At 42.2% G+C, this 18304-nt stretch overlaps 1 protein-coding gene across 1 annotated transcript in view; it reads right to left on the minus strand.

The window, feature by feature from the left end:
* Positions 1–18304, minus strand: part of myo3a (myosin IIIA) — a 336500-nt gene that overhangs the window by 109162 nt on the left and 209034 nt on the right. Inside the window, exons 15-18 of the mRNA XM_060920858.1 lie at positions 9657–9755; positions 9461–9575; positions 3765–3891; positions 1638–1848 (exon numbers count right to left, since the gene is read on the minus strand). Of these exons, the coding sequence (XP_060776841.1) occupies positions 1638–1848; positions 3765–3891; positions 9461–9575; positions 9657–9755 (552 nt within the window). The remainder of the gene's footprint in view (positions 1–1637; positions 1849–3764; positions 3892–9460; positions 9576–9656; positions 9756–18304) is intronic.

An 18304-nucleotide genomic window follows, 5' to 3' on the forward strand; every position in this document is an offset into this window, starting at 1 on the left:
TGAAAGTCTGGACTTTATGTCTATGTCCATTATATAACTATAACTTGAATATGTTTCAGTAAGGCGGCACGGTGGTGTAGTGGTTAGCGCTGTCGCCTCACAGCAAGAAGGTCCTGGGTTCGAGCCCCGGGGCCGGCGAGGGCCTTTCTGTGCGGAGTTTGCATGTTCTCCCCGTGTCCGCGTGGGTTTCCTCTGGGTGCTCCGGTTTCCCCCACAGTCCAAAGACATGCAGGTTAGGTTAACTGGTGACTCTAAATTGACCGTAGGTGTGAATGTGAGTGTGAATGGTTGTCTGTGTCTATGTGTCAGCCCTGTGATGACCTGGCGACTTGTCCAGGGTGTACCCCGCCTTTCGCCCGTAGTCAGCTGGGATAGGCTCCAGCTTGCCTGCGACCCTGTAGAAGGATAAAGCGGCTAGAGATAATGTGATGTGATGTGATGTTTCAGTAAACAGGTAAAAAAAACAAAATTTGTGTCAGTGTCCAAATATATATGAACCTAACTGTATATCAGTACATATAGTATATGTAATAGTGTGATAGTATACGATGTATAATATTAGGTTAGTATATAAATATTAAGTTTAAATTAAAATAAATATTAGCACTGATGCACTATAAGTGAAGTTTTAACAGTAATTCTGCTTCATCGCACTACCATGTCATTGATGATTTATAGCCTATAGCTTTCTCTGCACATGTAGAAAATTCCCAGTTATAGGGTAGTCACACTAGAGGCGGAATGAGCCGGAATGCCGTCGGAATGAAAATTCTTCGTATATTCCGGGATATTCTAAAAATTCTGAGTGCATTCCAAACATTCGGGCCCATTCTTGTGGCCGGCCTGAATGTTTTGCTCATGCTCAAAACATTTGAGGTGCATTCGAAGTATTGAATGGCATTCGAAGTGCATTCTGACTGCATTCTAAATATTCTTATGGCATTCGAAATATTCTGATCGCGTTCGAGGGAAAAATCGAAATGGCAAGTCACTTTAAATCCTGCCAGAATGTCCCGAATGTGCCTCGAATGAGCCAGAATGTCGTCGGAATGAAAATTCTTCGTATATTCCGGGATATTCGAAGTACATTCTAAGTATTTGAGCTGCATTCTCTTTGAATTCTTAGATGTTCGAAACATATTCAGTGGCTATTCCGGGAGGGTTCTGACTGCATTTGAGGTGAATTTGTACAGCATTCGAGGCACCTTCCGACCAGACTTCGGATGGTATTCGGGCAGCAATCAAACTGCACTCGTATGGCATTGAAGTGCATTCTTAATATTCTTACTGCATTCTAACAGCATTCTAGTATTCCTACTGTGTTCCAAATACATTTGAAGTGCATTTGAAAGCTAATACACCCGGACTGTACAAGAATCATTCGAGGCGGGTTCGAAGTGCATTCTAAGTATTCGAACGGCATTCTTACAAAGCTGTAAGAATGTTGGTCAGTTTGAAATTCCCACCCGAATGCAGCACAAATTTTGAAAAATTTTTCATTCCGGCTGGTTCTGCTTGTTTCCTGCTAATTCCGAATAAGTGTGCCTTTGTCATGAATGCAGCATTTTTGATCATTTATTCATTTTCTCTGCTCTCTTTATCCTCCCCCTGTCTCTCTTGCTATCGCTCTCTCTCACCCGTTCTGGTTATTGTGTCTCAGCAGGGAGTTGATGTGGTTTACGATCCAGCTGAAGAGGCGTCCGTACAGTGCTTTGCTCATGGCGTCCCGCACCTCCGTGGCTTTCTCCACCGTGTTGGGTCGGACGATGGTCTCACCCCGAGCCACCACACAGTGTGAAGTGAGAGCCTCCTTCAGCTCATCTGAACGGATACACAGCAATGAGGCAGCTGCAAAACAACACACATACATACACACACACACACACACAAAACCAGCCGTTTCCTTACCAGCGTCTACTTTTATTTCTCTCTCTTTGAATTAAAAAATATTAAAAAATGCAGCTTATTAAATTATCAAGAAGCTGCAGCTTGTAAACTCTTCTATCCTGAAGACCTTCCTGTTACAGCTTTACCAGGCACTGACACTGGAGACTCATTCCATAAATGTTCAATAAACATCTCTTTACAGAAACTTTTCTTTAAATCAGTTCATGTTACTGGAGGAGATTGAGATTAAGGATGTTTTGGATTGTTGCATGAATGTAATGTTAGCTTTATAAACATTTGAAAATGCTGGTAAGACCAATGGTGACTTTGGTCCTTTGACCAATCAGCAATGCCAGATATGGTAAGCTCTGCCCCAATTATTAGCTCATCCAGCCGATGGGCAATGAGCTAATACCATCATGTGTTGTCCGTCTTCCTTCTGTCGTCCGTTGGTACTACAAAAGAAAATTGGGATACGTATGTGGATCCAGGATCCAGATGTGTATACAGATCCAGGATATTTTTGCTTGTTCCCAACATAACTCAAAAAATATAGAATGGATTTGGATGAAATTTGAAGGAAAGGTGAGCCATGGGCCAAGGAACAATTGGTTAGATTTTGATGCAAATCTGGATATGTGGTTTGGCGGAGGTATGCACTCGACCGAGTGCCCTTCTAGTTTTTTATAAAACCATGAAACTGGGTTTTTCTATGGAGCACTATTATTTTGCAAGCATTTGAGAGTGAGTGAAATGAAAACCTCTAGATTTCCTTCTGGTTCCTAATTTATGTCGTACTTTCAAAGGTATTTCATTTGACTCACCGTCTTATATATTATTTTTCATATTATAGAAAAGTTTTTGAGAATTTGGGTGATATTTTTGTCAAATCTTGCAACCCTTATTAGCTCATCTGGCTGACAGGTGATGAGTTTATGCCATCATGTGTTGTCCGGCATTGTCTACATTTCACGAAAATTGCTTCTTCTTTCTCAATTCTTCACCGATTTTTATTCGTTTTGGCAGGAAGGTAGGTCTGCCTGGGGTGCATATAGCTTCTACCCAAATTTGCATAATTGCAATTAATAATGAAGATATGGAGTAATTAAGCCCTAATGAGCAGTTTCCACACAAATCGCTTCTTTTCCCTCAGTTCTTCACCGATTCTGATTCTTTCTGGCATGAAGGTAGGGGTGCATAGAACTTCTACCCAGGTTTGATTTATCATGGGACCGGGGTGAGCTACGCCATCATTGATGGTCTTGTTTCTAGTTCACAACAAATTCCACTATTTTAGAGCAACAGCTAAAATGTTCCTGAAACTACAGTACAGCCTACGAATAAAAAAAAAAAAAAAAGATCCTAAATCCCTCTTGAAAATGCTACTCATGTTTGATCGGCAATCAGCAATCCCCAGTATGGCAAGCTCCATCCCAATGGTTCCTGGTTCACAATCAATCAATCAATCAATCAATCAATCAATCATCTACTATGATGGAGCTGCAACTAAATGGTTCCTGGAACCACAGTCAACTACAGCCTCATAAAGAAACAGAAATGGCCCTTGTTCCCATGATGAACATGTACAATTAACTAAGAGTTCTTGAAATGGTTACTTGTGTTGATGGTAAGCTCCACCCCACTTGTCATGAAAACTAAACAGACAGTTTATTAACTATAGCCTAAAAAATACTCCTGGTAAAAAAAGTTCCTGAGATGTTTGCTGGTCAAGGAAAGGTTCCTGTGTTTCTGAAGAGGTTACTAGGTAACACTGCAACAAGAGGATGCTAAACTGTTTGCTAAGAGTGGGCTAACTCAGTTCTCCTTATTTTGCAGCACTACCATGCTAATCTGCTAGCATTCTTTAACTCACTCACCGCTCTCTAACATGGCCATGCTAGTAATGCTGCTCTTGTCAGTTTGATGCTCCGTAGCCACTGAATCAAACTCGATATCTCCAGTGTTTAAGATGGCTGCAATAATGCTGTACACACTTCCTAGTTCCTGTGGAGGAAAACATGGACATAGATGCTGAAATGTACCAAGTGGTTAGCAAGTAGCTAAATTTAGCTACAAGGATGACAAGTGAGACTTTTGACAGTATATGATGATAATGTTAGCATGCAAACAATTTATTATACTTCTGCATCTCAAACAAAAACAATGTCGTGAAAAAGTTCATTTTTTCATACTTTAATTCAAAAAGGTAAACTTTCATATATTTTATATCCATTACACATAAAGTGAAGGCGGCATGGTGTTGTAGTGGTTAGTGCTGTCGCCTCACAGCAAGAAGGTCTGGGTTCGAGCCCCGTGGCTGGCAAGGGCCTTTCTGTGTAGAGTTTGCATGTTCTCCCCGTGTCCGCGTGGGTTTCCTCCGGGTGCTCCAGTTTCCCCCACAGTCCAAAGACATGCAGGTTAGGTTAACTGGTGACTCTAAATTGACTGTAGGTGTGAATGTGAGTGTGAATGGTTGTCTGTGTCTATGTGTCAGCCCTGTGATGACCTGGCAACTTGTCCAGGGTGTACCCTGCCTTTTGCCCGTAGTCAGCTGGGATAGGCTCCAGCTTGCCTGCGACCCTGTAGAACAGGATAAAGTGGTTAGAGATGATGAGATGAGGCATAAAGTGAAATGTTGCAACCTTTTTTTGTTTTAATTTTGATGATTATGGCTTATAGCTCATGCAAATCAGAAATCCAATATCTCCGATTATTAGAATATTTCCTAAGATCAATCAAAAAGGTTTTACAATACAGAAAGATCCAACTTGTGAAAAGTTCGTTCATTTATACACTGAGTACTTGGTTGGGGCTCCTTTACCATGAATTACTGCATCAATGGGGCATGGCATGGAGGCGATCAACCTGTGGCACTGCTGAGGTGTTACTGAAGCCCAGGTTGCTTTGATAGCAGCCTTCAGCTAGTCTGTATTTTTGGGTCGGTGTTTCTTATCTTCCTCTTGAAAATAGCCCCATAGATTCTCTCTAGGGTTCAGGTCAGGCGAGTTGGTTGGCCAATCAAGCACAGTAATATCATGGTCAGTAAACCATGTGGTAGTAGTTTTGGCATTGTGGACGTGTGCTGAGTCCCGCTGGAAAAGGAAATCACCATCTCCATAAAGCTTGTCAGCAAATGGAAGCATGAAGTGCTCTAAAATCTCCTTGCACTTGATAAAACACAGTGGACCGACACCAGCAGATGACATGGCACCCCAAATCATCAGAGACTGCCGGAACTACAGACTGGACTTCAAACACCTTGGATTCTATGCCTCTCCACTCTTCCTCCAGACTCTAGGACCTTGATTTCCAAATGAAATGCAAAATTTACTTTCATCTGAAAAGAGGACTTTGGACCACTGAGCAACAGTCCAGTTCTTTCTCTCCTTAGCCCAGGTAAGACACTTCTGACATTGTCTCTGGTTCAGGAGTAACTTAGACTTAGACTTAGACAACCTTTATTGTCATTCAGTATGCAACAAGTGTTCACCGAACGAAATTTCATTGCAATTTGGCTCAGCACAGAAATAAATATGAAGTGTATTAAATTAAATTATGCATCAGCAAAAATATTATGAAGTGCAACAGTATAAAGTGACCTGTGGAATTAGGAATGTTCAAGTTATAAATAGAAGGTTAGAGTTTGGATTTGGAGTTCAGCAGTCTGGTGACCTGGGGGAAAAAGCTGTTACAGAACCTGGTGGTCCTGCACCTAATGCTGCAGAACCTCGTTTCAGAGGCCAGAGGGGAGAACTGTCTATAGTGAGGGTGTGAGGGGTCACTGATCATGTTTCTGGCTCGAGACATGCAACTCCTTGGTGCAATGTCCTGAATGGAGGGAAGTGAAGTCCCAATGATTTTCTCTGCTGTCCTCACCACTCTCCTCACATTCTTTCAGTCAGAGGCACTGCAGCCTCCACACCACACAGAGATGCAGCTGGTTAGAATGCTCTCTATGGTGCTTCTATAGAATGCAGTGAGGATGGGCAGGGGCAGGTGGGCTCTCCTCATCCTACGCAGGAAGTGCAGACGTTGCCTTCTTGACCAGTGATGCAGTGTTCACAGACCAGGTGAAGTTGTCTGTGATGTGCACCCCCAGGAACTTGGTGCTATTGACCACTATTGACTTGATATTAGGAATGCGACAGTTGTAGCCCCTTTCCTGAAGACATCTGTGTGTGGTGGCTCTTGATGCACTGACACCAGCCTCAGTCCACTCCTTGTGAAGCTCTCCCAAGTTCTTGAATTGACTTTTCTTGACGATCCTCTCAAGACTGCAGTCATCCCTGTTGCTTGTGCACCTTTTCCAGCCAGCCTTTTCAGCAAAGACCTTCTGTGGCTTACCCTCCTTGTGGAGGGTCTCAGTGATCATCTTCTGGACAACTGTCAAGTCAGCAGTCTTCAACATGATTATGGTTGCGTGTACTGAACTAACGATATTCTAATTGTTTGAGATGCACTAGTATTGCTGCAATCTAGTGGCAGTTGAAGGCTTTCAGAGCAATTGTGAGGAAATGCTTGTGTCTCACTAATTTGTGCTGTTTTATATTGTTAGCTCCAGTTTAAAACCAAAAGATTCAGACACCGCACACTGGTTAGCTTGGATCATGGAATGAATAAAGAAGAGCAAACTGGGTCCATTCCATTAAAATGACATTAATAATGATATTTTGGAATGAATTTGATTCACTCATGTGAACTCTGACAGCTCAGAAGCTCCACAGCAGGCAGGCAGGCAGCACCGGGGTGTTTCTTTGTCGTTTTCATTAGCTCCTCGCTGTACGCCATGTTTCATCATGTCACGCCACTCATGCTCCCGTCACTCACCTGCTCACACTGAGCCAATTCCCATCACGCTGGATTGACGGAAAAATTAACCTGACATTTCTCAACGGCGATGCTATGATTCCGACAGAGCACAACCCGAACTTTCTCTCTTCGAGACAGACTCTCGCCTGATTATTTCATGCCTGAGGTCTTTTTCATTTCTACCTGCATGGATAATAATACTGTACTGCAGAACACACACACACACACACACACACACACACAATATATATATATATATATATATAAATCTCATGTCATATGCATTTTAGTATTCTACAACATAGAAATGGATTTATTTACTGTATATACAGCTGTATCATATAGATTATTATTGGCGCCCTTTAAAACAATGAGCAGACTGATTCTAATAAAATAAAACCACTGCCTAAATAAAGAGATTTCACAAAATCATATGCAGCAAAAGTAATGGCAGCCAGCAAATCCAAACGAATTAATTAATTTAAAAAAAAAAGTTTTTCCATTGTTGCTTTTGGCCATTTCATTTTACCCTGGTGGATAAATAATGTGTCAGGAGGCTACAAACATGTAGAGTAAAATTTCCATAAGGAACAATAAAGAGCTTTCAGTACAAAAGGGACAGATTGTTGTTGACACACCTAATGTATATAGACCTAAAATACTTTCTTATTATATATTTTTTAATACATATCTTATATCTATCATGTGATTTGAAAATTCGCCAAAGATTACCAATAATAATGGCTCCAAATGACTGCAGAAAAGGTTGTGTTAACACAAAATCAACACTCTGATGCTCATATCAATCTACAGATTTAGGAATATAAATGAGCTAAAATTTTTACAAGTGTGTCAAACTTTGTTAGATGTTACAGGTGGAAACTCTGTTGCTGTTTTTCCCTTAAGGAAAGGTTTTACTGCATATTAATTGTGAGGGTGCTGATCATTTTTAAACCAGCATTTTGTAAAATTAAATTAAATAGTATTAAATAAGTCCTTAAGAAAATGTTCTCATATGTTTAAGTTCAAACTATGACTCATTACATTATCAAAAGGGTGCCAATAATTCTGGACTTGACTGTATACTATGTGAATTATCATTACACTGGTATTTTTGATACTGATATGTTCTACTGAAACACACTAAAGTGTGTTTATTATGTCCTGAGACCATCACCGAGTGCTATTTTTCCATTGTTTGTTAGTTACATTACAGTAGCTTCATAACTTCAGTTCAACCAACCAAGGAACCAAACCATAACATGGCCAGCACAGCTGTGTCATCTATTTCAGCTCTGCTAATGGTTCACTGATCATGCTAATGAGCTAAATGATCTAATGCTAAAAGCTTTCTGAACCTTTCACCATCCTGAACGGTGTAAAGCAAGGCTGTGTACTCGCGCCAACACTGTTCACCATCTTCTTCAGCATGATGTTGCACCACACCATGGATGATTTGGGCACTGACAACGGCACCTACATCCACTACCGCACTGATGGCAGCCTGTTCAACCTGATGTGCCTACAGGCTCACACCAAGACGATGGAGCAGCAAATCCAGGAACTTCTGTTCGCTGATGCTGCTGCTCTTGTTGCCCATACTGAGTCAGCCATGCAATGCTTAGTGACCTGCTTTGCAGAAGCTGCCCAACTCTTTGGCTTAGAAGTCAGCCTAAAAAAGACCGAAGTCCTCCATCAGCCTGCACCAAGTCAACAGTACCAACCACCCCACATTACCATCAACCAGTCTGAGCTGAAAGCTATTCCGCAGTTCACCTACCTTGGATGCACAATCTCTGTGGATGCAAAGATTGACAAAAAAATTGACAACAGCCTGGCAAAAGTGAACAGTGCCTTCGGACGGCTCTACAAATGAGCCTGGAACAACAAGGACCTGAAGAGAAACACCAAAGTTAGTGTCTACTGTGCTGCCATGCTGACTACATTGCTGTACGACTCAGAGTCGTGGGTCACCTATTAGTGACATATACATCTCCTCGAGCGCTTTCACCAGCACTGCCTACGTTCCATCCTTAACATCCACTGGAGTGACTTCATCACCAACATTGAAGTCCTTCAGGAGGCAGGTCTCACCAGCATTGAATCCATGCTTCTGAAGTCCAGGTTTCGTTGGGCAGGCCACGTGTCCAGGATAGAGGACCACCGCCTGCCCAAGATCGTCCTTTATGGTGAGCTATCATCAGGTCACAGAAACATAAGAGCCCCCAAGAAGCGGTTCAAAGACTTACTCAAGACTCCCCCCCCCCCCCCAAGACTGCAACATCAGCCTCACTCACTGGTCCTCCCTAGCCACTGACCAAGACTGCTGGAGAAGTACTGTGCACAATGCAGTTGCATCCTTTGAGAACATCCATCCTGCCAGCCTTGAGGACAAGTGAGCAAGGAGGAAAGCCAGGCAATCCACAGCTCCCATTCCTGACCAGACCCTACTCTGCAGCCTATGTGGTCGTGCCTGTTTATCTCACATAGGACTCTTTAGCCACGAGTGCACCTTTAGGAGACGTGGACAGCCCCTATCATAAATCTTCATTCATGAAGCCAAGACATGATGATGATGGTTTACTGATCATGCTGATGCTAATCGTAAGCATGCAGAGAGCAGGGCTATCAGCTCGCTCGCTCACACACACACACACACACACACACACACACACACACACACACACACACACACACACACACACACACGCTGAACAGACATAAAGCGTCTACATCATCTACACCATGAGTATGAGAGTATTACCTCAAGGGTGAAGCCGATCACTTTGAAACTCTGCTCCACTGCTTCAAACTGCTCCTTGTAGGAGGCATTGCCCACGATGTCTGGCACGAGCTTGACGTTTTCGTTCTGAAGGTACCTGAAGTGAGCAGTGAGGAAACAGTTCAGAGATGGGCTATAAATAAAGCACTGAGGTTACAGTGTTCAGGAAAGAACCTACATTGGAGCTTTACTGTCAGAAAGCTTGTAGTGAGCAAGCTTCTTTCTCTCGGCCAGGCCAGCGTAGATGTAGTAGAATATGTGGAAATTACGCTCTCCACTGTCGGAGGAGAAAGAAATGGATTGTAAAGTCAGTAGATTTGTTCAGTAATTCTCCACTTCAATTCTGGAAAGTCAAAGCTAAAAAATCAGATTTATTTAAAATGGAGTAAAGTAAATGCATCTCACAAGGACACTGAAAAAGGCTTTATTCCATAGAAATGGATTTATAATGTTTGAGGGTACTTCAGAACATTCTCGGCCTCAGCCAGAAAATGTCACAAGAGAAAGAGTGTTATTTTATTATTTTTCAACATAGTCTCATTCAACTTCAATGCACTTGGTCCACTGATGTTCAAGCTTCACTGTACCTTTGAGGAAGAAGGTCACATCTTGAGCCTCCAGATCCTCCTGAACAGCATGGATGACTTCATTATCACTCTGGAAATGGTGACCATGCGGGTTTGGGAAATAAATAGTGGTCAGATGGTGCCAGGTCAGGTGAGTAAGGTGTATGGAGCAACAGTTCAAAGCCACATTGGGCTGCTTTTGCCCCACCACCTGTGCTGTGTGGATGGACGCGTTGTCCTTTTTTTTTAAACCTTCATTTGTCACATGCACACTCAAGCACAGTGAGATTTATCCTCTGTATTTAACCCATCTGAAGCAGTGAACACATGCACACACACCCAGAGCAGTGGGCAGCCATACTACAGCACCCAGGGAGCAGTCAGGGGTTAGGTACCTTGCTCAAGGGCACTTCAGCTCAAGGTCACTCCATGTTAGCCTAAATGCATATCTTTGGACTGTGGGGGAAACTGGAGCACCCAGAAGAAACCCACGCAGACACAGGGAGAACATGCAAACTCCACACAGAAAGGCCCCCGTTGGCCGCTGGGATCGAACCCAGAATCTTCTTGCTGTGAGGCGACAGTGCTAACCACTACATCACCGTCCTGGAGAAACAGCATGCCAGCTCGAAGCTTTCTTTCCTCTCCTTTTTTCTTTGAATGCTTCTTTCATTCAAGTTTTTTGTGGACAGTGATATAAGACTTGATAGTATACAGCGATGCCCCAAAATGAGAGTTATGCCCTTTGTTTCCGGGTGAGGCCAAGAATGTTTTGAAGTACCCTCCTTAATAGAGCATCACACCCATGATGTGGTGGCCATCATTTATCTGGACACATCACTAATGAGCAGTGCATTAACAAGGAAACAGATCACACTTGGCCTCGAAACTGCCTATCAGTCAACTGTCCAATTACTTTTGAGCCTGTGAAAATGGAAGGATTATTTTAAAAAATGGCTGTAATTCTTAAACGGTTAATGTGAAATAAAAATAAAAACCACCTGAATTTTAAAAAATGGGGTTGAGATTAATGTCATACATTTATAAGAAAAAAAGAAACAACTCAGAAATTTCAAGACCCCCCCCCCCAAAAAAAATCCAATATTAAAAACTCAGAGTTTCCAAGATTAATAAGTCACAAATTTACAATAAACAAAAATTGGAAAATTGTGTTTTTTGTCAAGGAACCACATTGCTTCACTTTGCAAGGATGGATCAACATCATCACATGACAAATGCCACGCCCAAGCTGAGAGTTATAGGAAATGTAGTCTTTCCTCTTCAATCACACCATATATAAATAAATAGAGGATATTACACAGTTGCATGAAGATATGAAGTTTATCTTCAAGTGGTGAATATATTCACAAATGAGCAAAATGAATGAGTGAAAATACTAGTATTTTCAACACAAGAAGATAAACTTCATATCTTTGTACCACTGTGTAATGTTCTTTATATTATATGGACACAGCCACAAAAAAAAATACACAAGTAAATCAAAAGGATTTTAATTTTGAGCAACACCATTTCGACAACGTGCATCTAGTCAGTGGGAAAACACTGGGAGTGACATCATCGGGGTGAAATATCGGGAATTATTATACATACAGGACGCTTTTTTGATGGAATAAAAACGTGTTCTATTCCCTTCTAGCAGGTTTCATTCATTTGGCTTGACAGCATGCAATATTGTTAGCATGATGCTTATCCTACATGTACTACATCACTCTACCCAATGGAGAATGAGCGTTGAATATGGTTTACGATACTGCATGGTTGTCAAGACAACATCACGTTACACGTCAGAGCTGATGTGAATATTCAATGAGAAACTTTTCTGTTGTGCATGCACAGAAGCATTTCTTTGTCAGCCAGGAAAGCAAGAAGATGAGGCTAATCCAGTGCTACTGCTAGGATTAGCTCTGCTATGATTAAATCACTAAATAAATAACCTGAAACCTGAAACCAAAGATGCATTGAACACCTGAAAGGCTACCAAAACTTCATTACATATTCTTCATGCTTATTTACAAGAGAAAAACATACCAACGGGCATAAAAAAAAAACTGGAAAAAAGTGACATGTCGGAAATGTAAAACTTCTGCGCTTGCAAGTGACAATTTATAAACAAACATGGCCACAAGGTGTACTTTGTTAAATACAGAAGATTTTGAGAGAATTTTGGCTGCCAGGTTGCCCCATTGTGTGTAGCTGTTGATGTTGATTTTAAAAGTAACTCAGTAAATTACACAGGGAAATGAACATTTAACCCTCTGGGGTCTGAGGATATTTTCTGGCACTCTAATGATTTTGGTATGTTCTGATTTTGTCAATTTCAACAAATCTAAGCAGTATTTTCAAAGTCATATGCCTTTTTTTGTATTCGCCACAAGTTCAGCTACAATAATATCTCTGTAGTCTGTATGTCATGATTGTACTTTAAAAAAATAACAGATACATGAAGATGTTGTGGGCGTCACGGTGGTGTAGTGGTTAGCGCTGGCACCTCACAGCAAGAAGGTCCGGATTCGAGCCCCATGGCCGGCGAGGGCCTTTCTGTGCAGAGTTTGCATGTTCTCCCCGTGTCCGCGTGGGTTTCCTCCGGGTGCTCAGGTTTCCCCCACAGTCCAAAGACATGCAGGTTAGGTTAACTGGTGACTCTAAATTGACCGTACAGTAGGTGTGAGTGTGAATGGTTGTCTGTGTCTATGTGTCAGCCCTGTGATGACCTGGCGACTTGTCCAGGGTGTACCCCGCCTTTAGCCCGTAGTCAGCTGGGATAGGCTCCAGCTTGCCTGCGACCCTGTAGAACAGGATAAAGCGGCTAGAGATAATGATCAAATCAAATCAAATCAAGTTTATTTGTACAGCGCTTTTAACAATAAACATTGTCGCAAAGCAGCTTTACAGAATTTGAACGACTTAAAACATGAGCTAATTTCATCCCTAATCTATCCCCAATGAGCAAGCCTGTGGCGACGGTGGCAAGGAAAAACTCCCTCAGACGACATGAGGAAGAAACCTCGAGAGGAACCAGACTCAAAAGGGAACCCATCCTCATTTGGGCAACAACAGACAGCCTGACTATAATATTAACAGTTTTAACAGGTATAACCCTCAACTGTCCTCATGGGGCCGTCCTTCACAGGAGTGGGGCGATAAAACTCCGACCAGACACAGGGCACCAGGATGGATCAAGCAGGTCCGAGGGGCAGAAGAGGCCAGCATCTCAATCCCAGGATCAACATGTAACTCAGAGGGACAGATGGGGGGGGAGAGAAAGAAAACACGTTGTTAGGTATGCCCTGCTCTGGCTGGATGCTTGATTGGGTGATGGGAGCACACTCCTCAGCAATGATGAGATGCAGATGGGACCCTTAGGCCTGGCCAAGACAATTCAGTTACATTTCACCGGGTCTGGGACATGCGACAGAATGTCTGACGGCCGATTCCCTGCAGGCTACGATAGCCAGTCGAGGTCCCCACCGTCTCCACCAAAAGATTTCCTGTTGACTCCATGTAACTCAGAGGGACAGATTTGGGGTGGGGGGGGGGAAGAGAAAGAAAACACAGGTGGTTAGGTATGCCCAATGTCACCTGAATAAGTAGGAACAGTATACATATTGCACCGAGTACAAGCAGGGACTCCGGCAACTAACTATGACAGCATAACTAAAAGGAGAGAGCCAGAAGGTAACACAGGCATGAGGGAGCCCCGGGACATAAAGCAGCCAGCCACTGCACCGTCAACAAACTCGAGTGAGCAAGCGAGTGGGGACTGACAGCATCCATACATCCCAGTTTACCAAAACACTCTATGTCTGAGGACCCTCCAGATCTACTCCTTTACCTCATAAACACCATTAACAAAAGGCTTGACTAAACAGATATGTTTTCAGCCTAGACTTAAATGCTGAGACTGTGTCTGATTCCCGAACATTACTTGGAAGGCTGTTCCATAACAGTGGGGCTTTGTAAGAAAAGGCTCTGCCCCCTGATGTAGCCTTCACTATACGAGGTACCAGCAGATAGCCTGCACCTTTTGATCTAAGTAGGCGTGGCGGGTCATAGAGGAGCAGAAGTTCACTCAGGTACTGTGGTGCGAGACCATTTAGTGCTTTAAAGGTCAATAGTAGTATTTTATAATCAATACGAAATTTTATTGGGAGCCAATGCAGTGTGGATAAGACAGGCGTGATGTGGTCATATTTTCTAGTTCTAGTAAGGACTCTTGCTGCGGCATTTTGAACTAACTGGAGCTTGTTTATGCACTTATTGGAACATCCAGACAGTAAGGCATTACAATAATCCAACCTGGAGGTAACGAAAGCATGGACTAGTTTTTCTGCATCATGCAATGACATTAAATTTCTTATCTTTGCAATATTTCTGAGATGAAAGAAAGCTATCCGGGTGATGTTATCAATGTGAGTTTCGAATGAAAGACTGGGGTCAATAATCACTCCGAGGTCTTTTACTGCTGCACGTGAAGAAACAGAAAGGCCATCCAGAGTTACTGTGTAATCAGAAAACTTACTTCTAGCTTTATGTGGTCCTAGCACAAGTACTTCAGTCTTGTCAGAGTTAAGCAGAAGGAAATTTATAAGCATCCAGTGTCTAATGTCCTTAACACATTCCTCAATTTTATTAAGCTGGTGTCTCTCATCAGGTTTTGCAGAGACATACAACTGTGTGTCATCAGCATAACAGTGGAAACTAATACAATGTTTATGAATAATATCGCCCAAAGGTAACATATATAGAGAAAAAAGCAGTGGACCCAAGACAGAACCTTGTGGAACACCAAACTTTACCTCGGTACGTCTAGAAATATCACCATTTATATCGACATACTGATAACGATCAGTTAGATAAGACCTGAGCCAGGAGAGGGCCATTCCCTTAACTCCCACAACATTTTCTAGTCTATCCAGAAGAATGGAATGATCAATGGTATCAAATGCTGCACTAAGGTCAAGCAACACAAGTAGCGAGACACAGCCCTGATCAGACGCCAACAGTAGGTCGTTTACTACTTTAACCAGAGCTGTCTCTGTGCTATGATGAGGTCTAAATCCTGACTGATACATTTCATGGATGTTATTCCTATGTAAATATGAGCATAACTGCTGTGCCACAGCTTTTTCAAGGATCTTGGAGATAAAGGGGAGGTTTGATATTGGCCGATAATTGGACAGCTGACAGGGATCAAGGTCAGGTTTTTTAATCAGGGGTTTGATAACTGCTAGTTTAAAGGATTTGGGTACATAGCCAATCATAAGAGAAGAATTTATTATTTTTAGAAGCGGTTCAATTACTTCAGGTATTATCTGTTTGAATAGATGTGTCGGTAAGGGATCTAGTACGCAAGTTGAGGCTTTTGATGTAGAGATTAATGAGAGTAATTCAGTTTCTTTTAGGGGAGTAAAACATTCTAACTGATGATCTGATACAGTTATATTGTTAACTACAAGGTCGCTTTCATTGTCTAACCTTAAATTAGTAGTTTGAATTTTTTGTCGGATATTCTCAATTTTGTCATTAAAAAAATTCATGAAGTCGTTGCTACTACATACTGCAGGTGTGCATGTGTTGATAGTGGACTTATTCCTGGTTAATTTTGCTACAGTATTAAATAGGAATCTAGGATTATTTTTGTTATCTTCTATTAGGGAGGAGAGATATGTTGATCTCGCAGCACTAAGAGCTTTTTTATACTTCAGGAAGCTCTCCTTCCACGCCAATTTGAACACTACCAATTTTGTTTGACGCCATTTACGTTCCAATTTTCGAGTGGTCTGTTTTAATGTGCGAGTGTCATCATTATACCAGGGTGCTAATTTTTTGTCTCTGACCATTTTCCTTTTTAGAGGAGCTACATTATCTAAAGTATGGCGGAATGTTGACTCTAAGCATTCAGTTGCCTGATCGAGTTCTGCAGGGGCTGACAATGACCCAATCAAAGTTGATAACTCTGGGAGATCATTTATAAAGCTCTGTGCAGTAGTTGACGTGAAAGTACGTTTAATACAGTAGCGTGGTGAGGTGCATATATTATTACTCAGACATATTTTGAATGAGATGAGACAATGATCTGAGATAACTTCAGACTGTGGAAGTATGACTATATTGTCTACGTTTAATCTGAATGTTAGTATTAGATCAAGGGTGTGACCACCATTATGGGTCGGTCCTATGACATTCTGCTTAATCCCGACTGAATCTAAGATGGACACAAACGCTGTTTTTAAAGGGTCTTCTGGGTTATCAAAGTGAATATTAAAATCTCCGACAACTAAAGCTTTGTCTAAGGAAATAACCAAATCTGAGATAAAATCTGCAAATTCAGAAAGAAACTCAGAATATGGCCCCGGGGGCCTGTAAATAATAAGCAATGGAATTAACTGGGTAGACTTATTTTTTGAGGCTACATACATTATATGAGTATGAAGAACTTCAAATGTATTAAATTTATAACCAGGTTTGTGTGTTACACCTAGATAATCGTTATAAATAACCGCGACGCCTCCTCCTCTGCCAGTTAGACGAGGCTGGTGTATATAACTGTATCCAGGAGGACTCGCTTCATTTAATGCTATATATTCATTTGGCTTAATCCATGTTTCTGTTAAACACAGTACATTAAACTCCTGATCAGTAATGAGTTCATTAACCATTAGCGCTTTAGATGTAAGAGATCTAATATTTAATAGCCCCACCTTTAGATCAAAGGTGCTGGCAGCAGCTGTACAGTCAGTCTGATCTAATTTTATATTGATTAGGTTACTGGAACAAACTCTCTGAAAATTTCTACCTTTTTGTTGAGCTCGGGGAACAGACACAGTCTCGATGTAGTGGGCCCTGAGTGACGACTCTGTGCAGCTAGCAGACAGTCGGTTTAGCCTGTTCATCTGCTCCCTGGCCTTGGCTCTGGATTGTCAGAAATTAACTAGGCCTGTTCTGAGACTATGACCTATGCTGCAGGAAATGAGAGCAGCACCTTCCCGAGTGGGATGGATACCGTCCCGCCCTAACAGGCCAGCAGTGCCCTCAAAATTAGCCCAATTATCTATAAAGCCCACACTGTTTTCAGAGCACCACCTGGACAGCCAGCAGTTCAGCGACCATAACCTGCTGTAAGCTACATCGCCACGCCGCATTGGGATGGGGCCAGAGCATACTACAGCATCGGACATCGCCTTCGCTAATTTAAACACCTCTACAAAGTTACTCTTAGTAACCTCAGACTGACGAAGGCGTATATCATTAGCTCCTGCATGGATAACTATCTTTGAGAACCTATGCTTGCCTAGGACCCTAAGATTACCTGCTATGTCCGGCGCCCTGGCTCCCGGTATACACCTGACTAAAGCTGCTGGTGCCCCTAAAGGCTGAGCTAATTTCACATGCCGTATGATAGAGTCCCCTATAACCAGAGCTCTTTCAGGTTTCTCAGTGGGTGCATCACTAAGGAGAGCAAACCTGTTCGACACGTGACGCGGAGAGGAGTGGTGCTCCCGTGGGCGAGCCTCAGCGGTAGCTTTGGCTCTACGCTTATGCCGCCGAGCCGTCACCCATTCGCCCCGCTGTAAGGGCTCTAATGCCGGAGTTGGAGGATTGCTAACTCCACCTAGGGCGTCCAGACTTTCCCTAACAGAAACTACACTGTTCTCACGCTCACTAACCTGCTCTAAAGCCTGGACACGTGCTTCTAGCACTGAAATCTTCTCCGTCAGAGAGCTAACTAATCTGCACTTATCACAAGTAAAGCTAATAGAGCTATCGCTAGTGACGGAGGAAGAATGACTAAACATCCTGCACTCAGCACACTGAACAGGCTGAAGGTGTGCCATGATGAAAAGATTCACGTACCTTAAATGAAGATCTGTTGATATTAAAGCAGATCAGATGGCCTCCGCTTGTGGAGGAGAAAAAAAGAAAGCTTCCGGTCTCGGGGTTCTTCCGAAAAAAGAAAGAGAAAAAACCGGAAAAAAAAAACCGGAAAAAGGAAAGTGAAAAGTACAAAAATGAAAGCGACAGTATAATAAAAATGAAGACGATACTGGAAATTTATTTATAATGAGATGAGATGAAGATGTTGTAAAAAGAAGTTTTAGAACTGTGTTGGAATGTGTGAAAAAATATGACCTTACTCATTGTGATGAACAGTTTTGGTCACTTGAGGTGATTCTGTTCAGTCTTAGGAATGGATCAAGCACAAAAACTTAAATCTGCTCCATTGATTTGAAAAATTAAT

Source organism: Neoarius graeffei, chromosome 5 (genome assembly GCF_027579695.1).
Source record: "Neoarius graeffei isolate fNeoGra1 chromosome 5, fNeoGra1.pri, whole genome shotgun sequence".
Classification (NCBI taxonomy): Eukaryota; Metazoa; Chordata; class Actinopteri; order Siluriformes; family Ariidae; genus Neoarius; species Neoarius graeffei.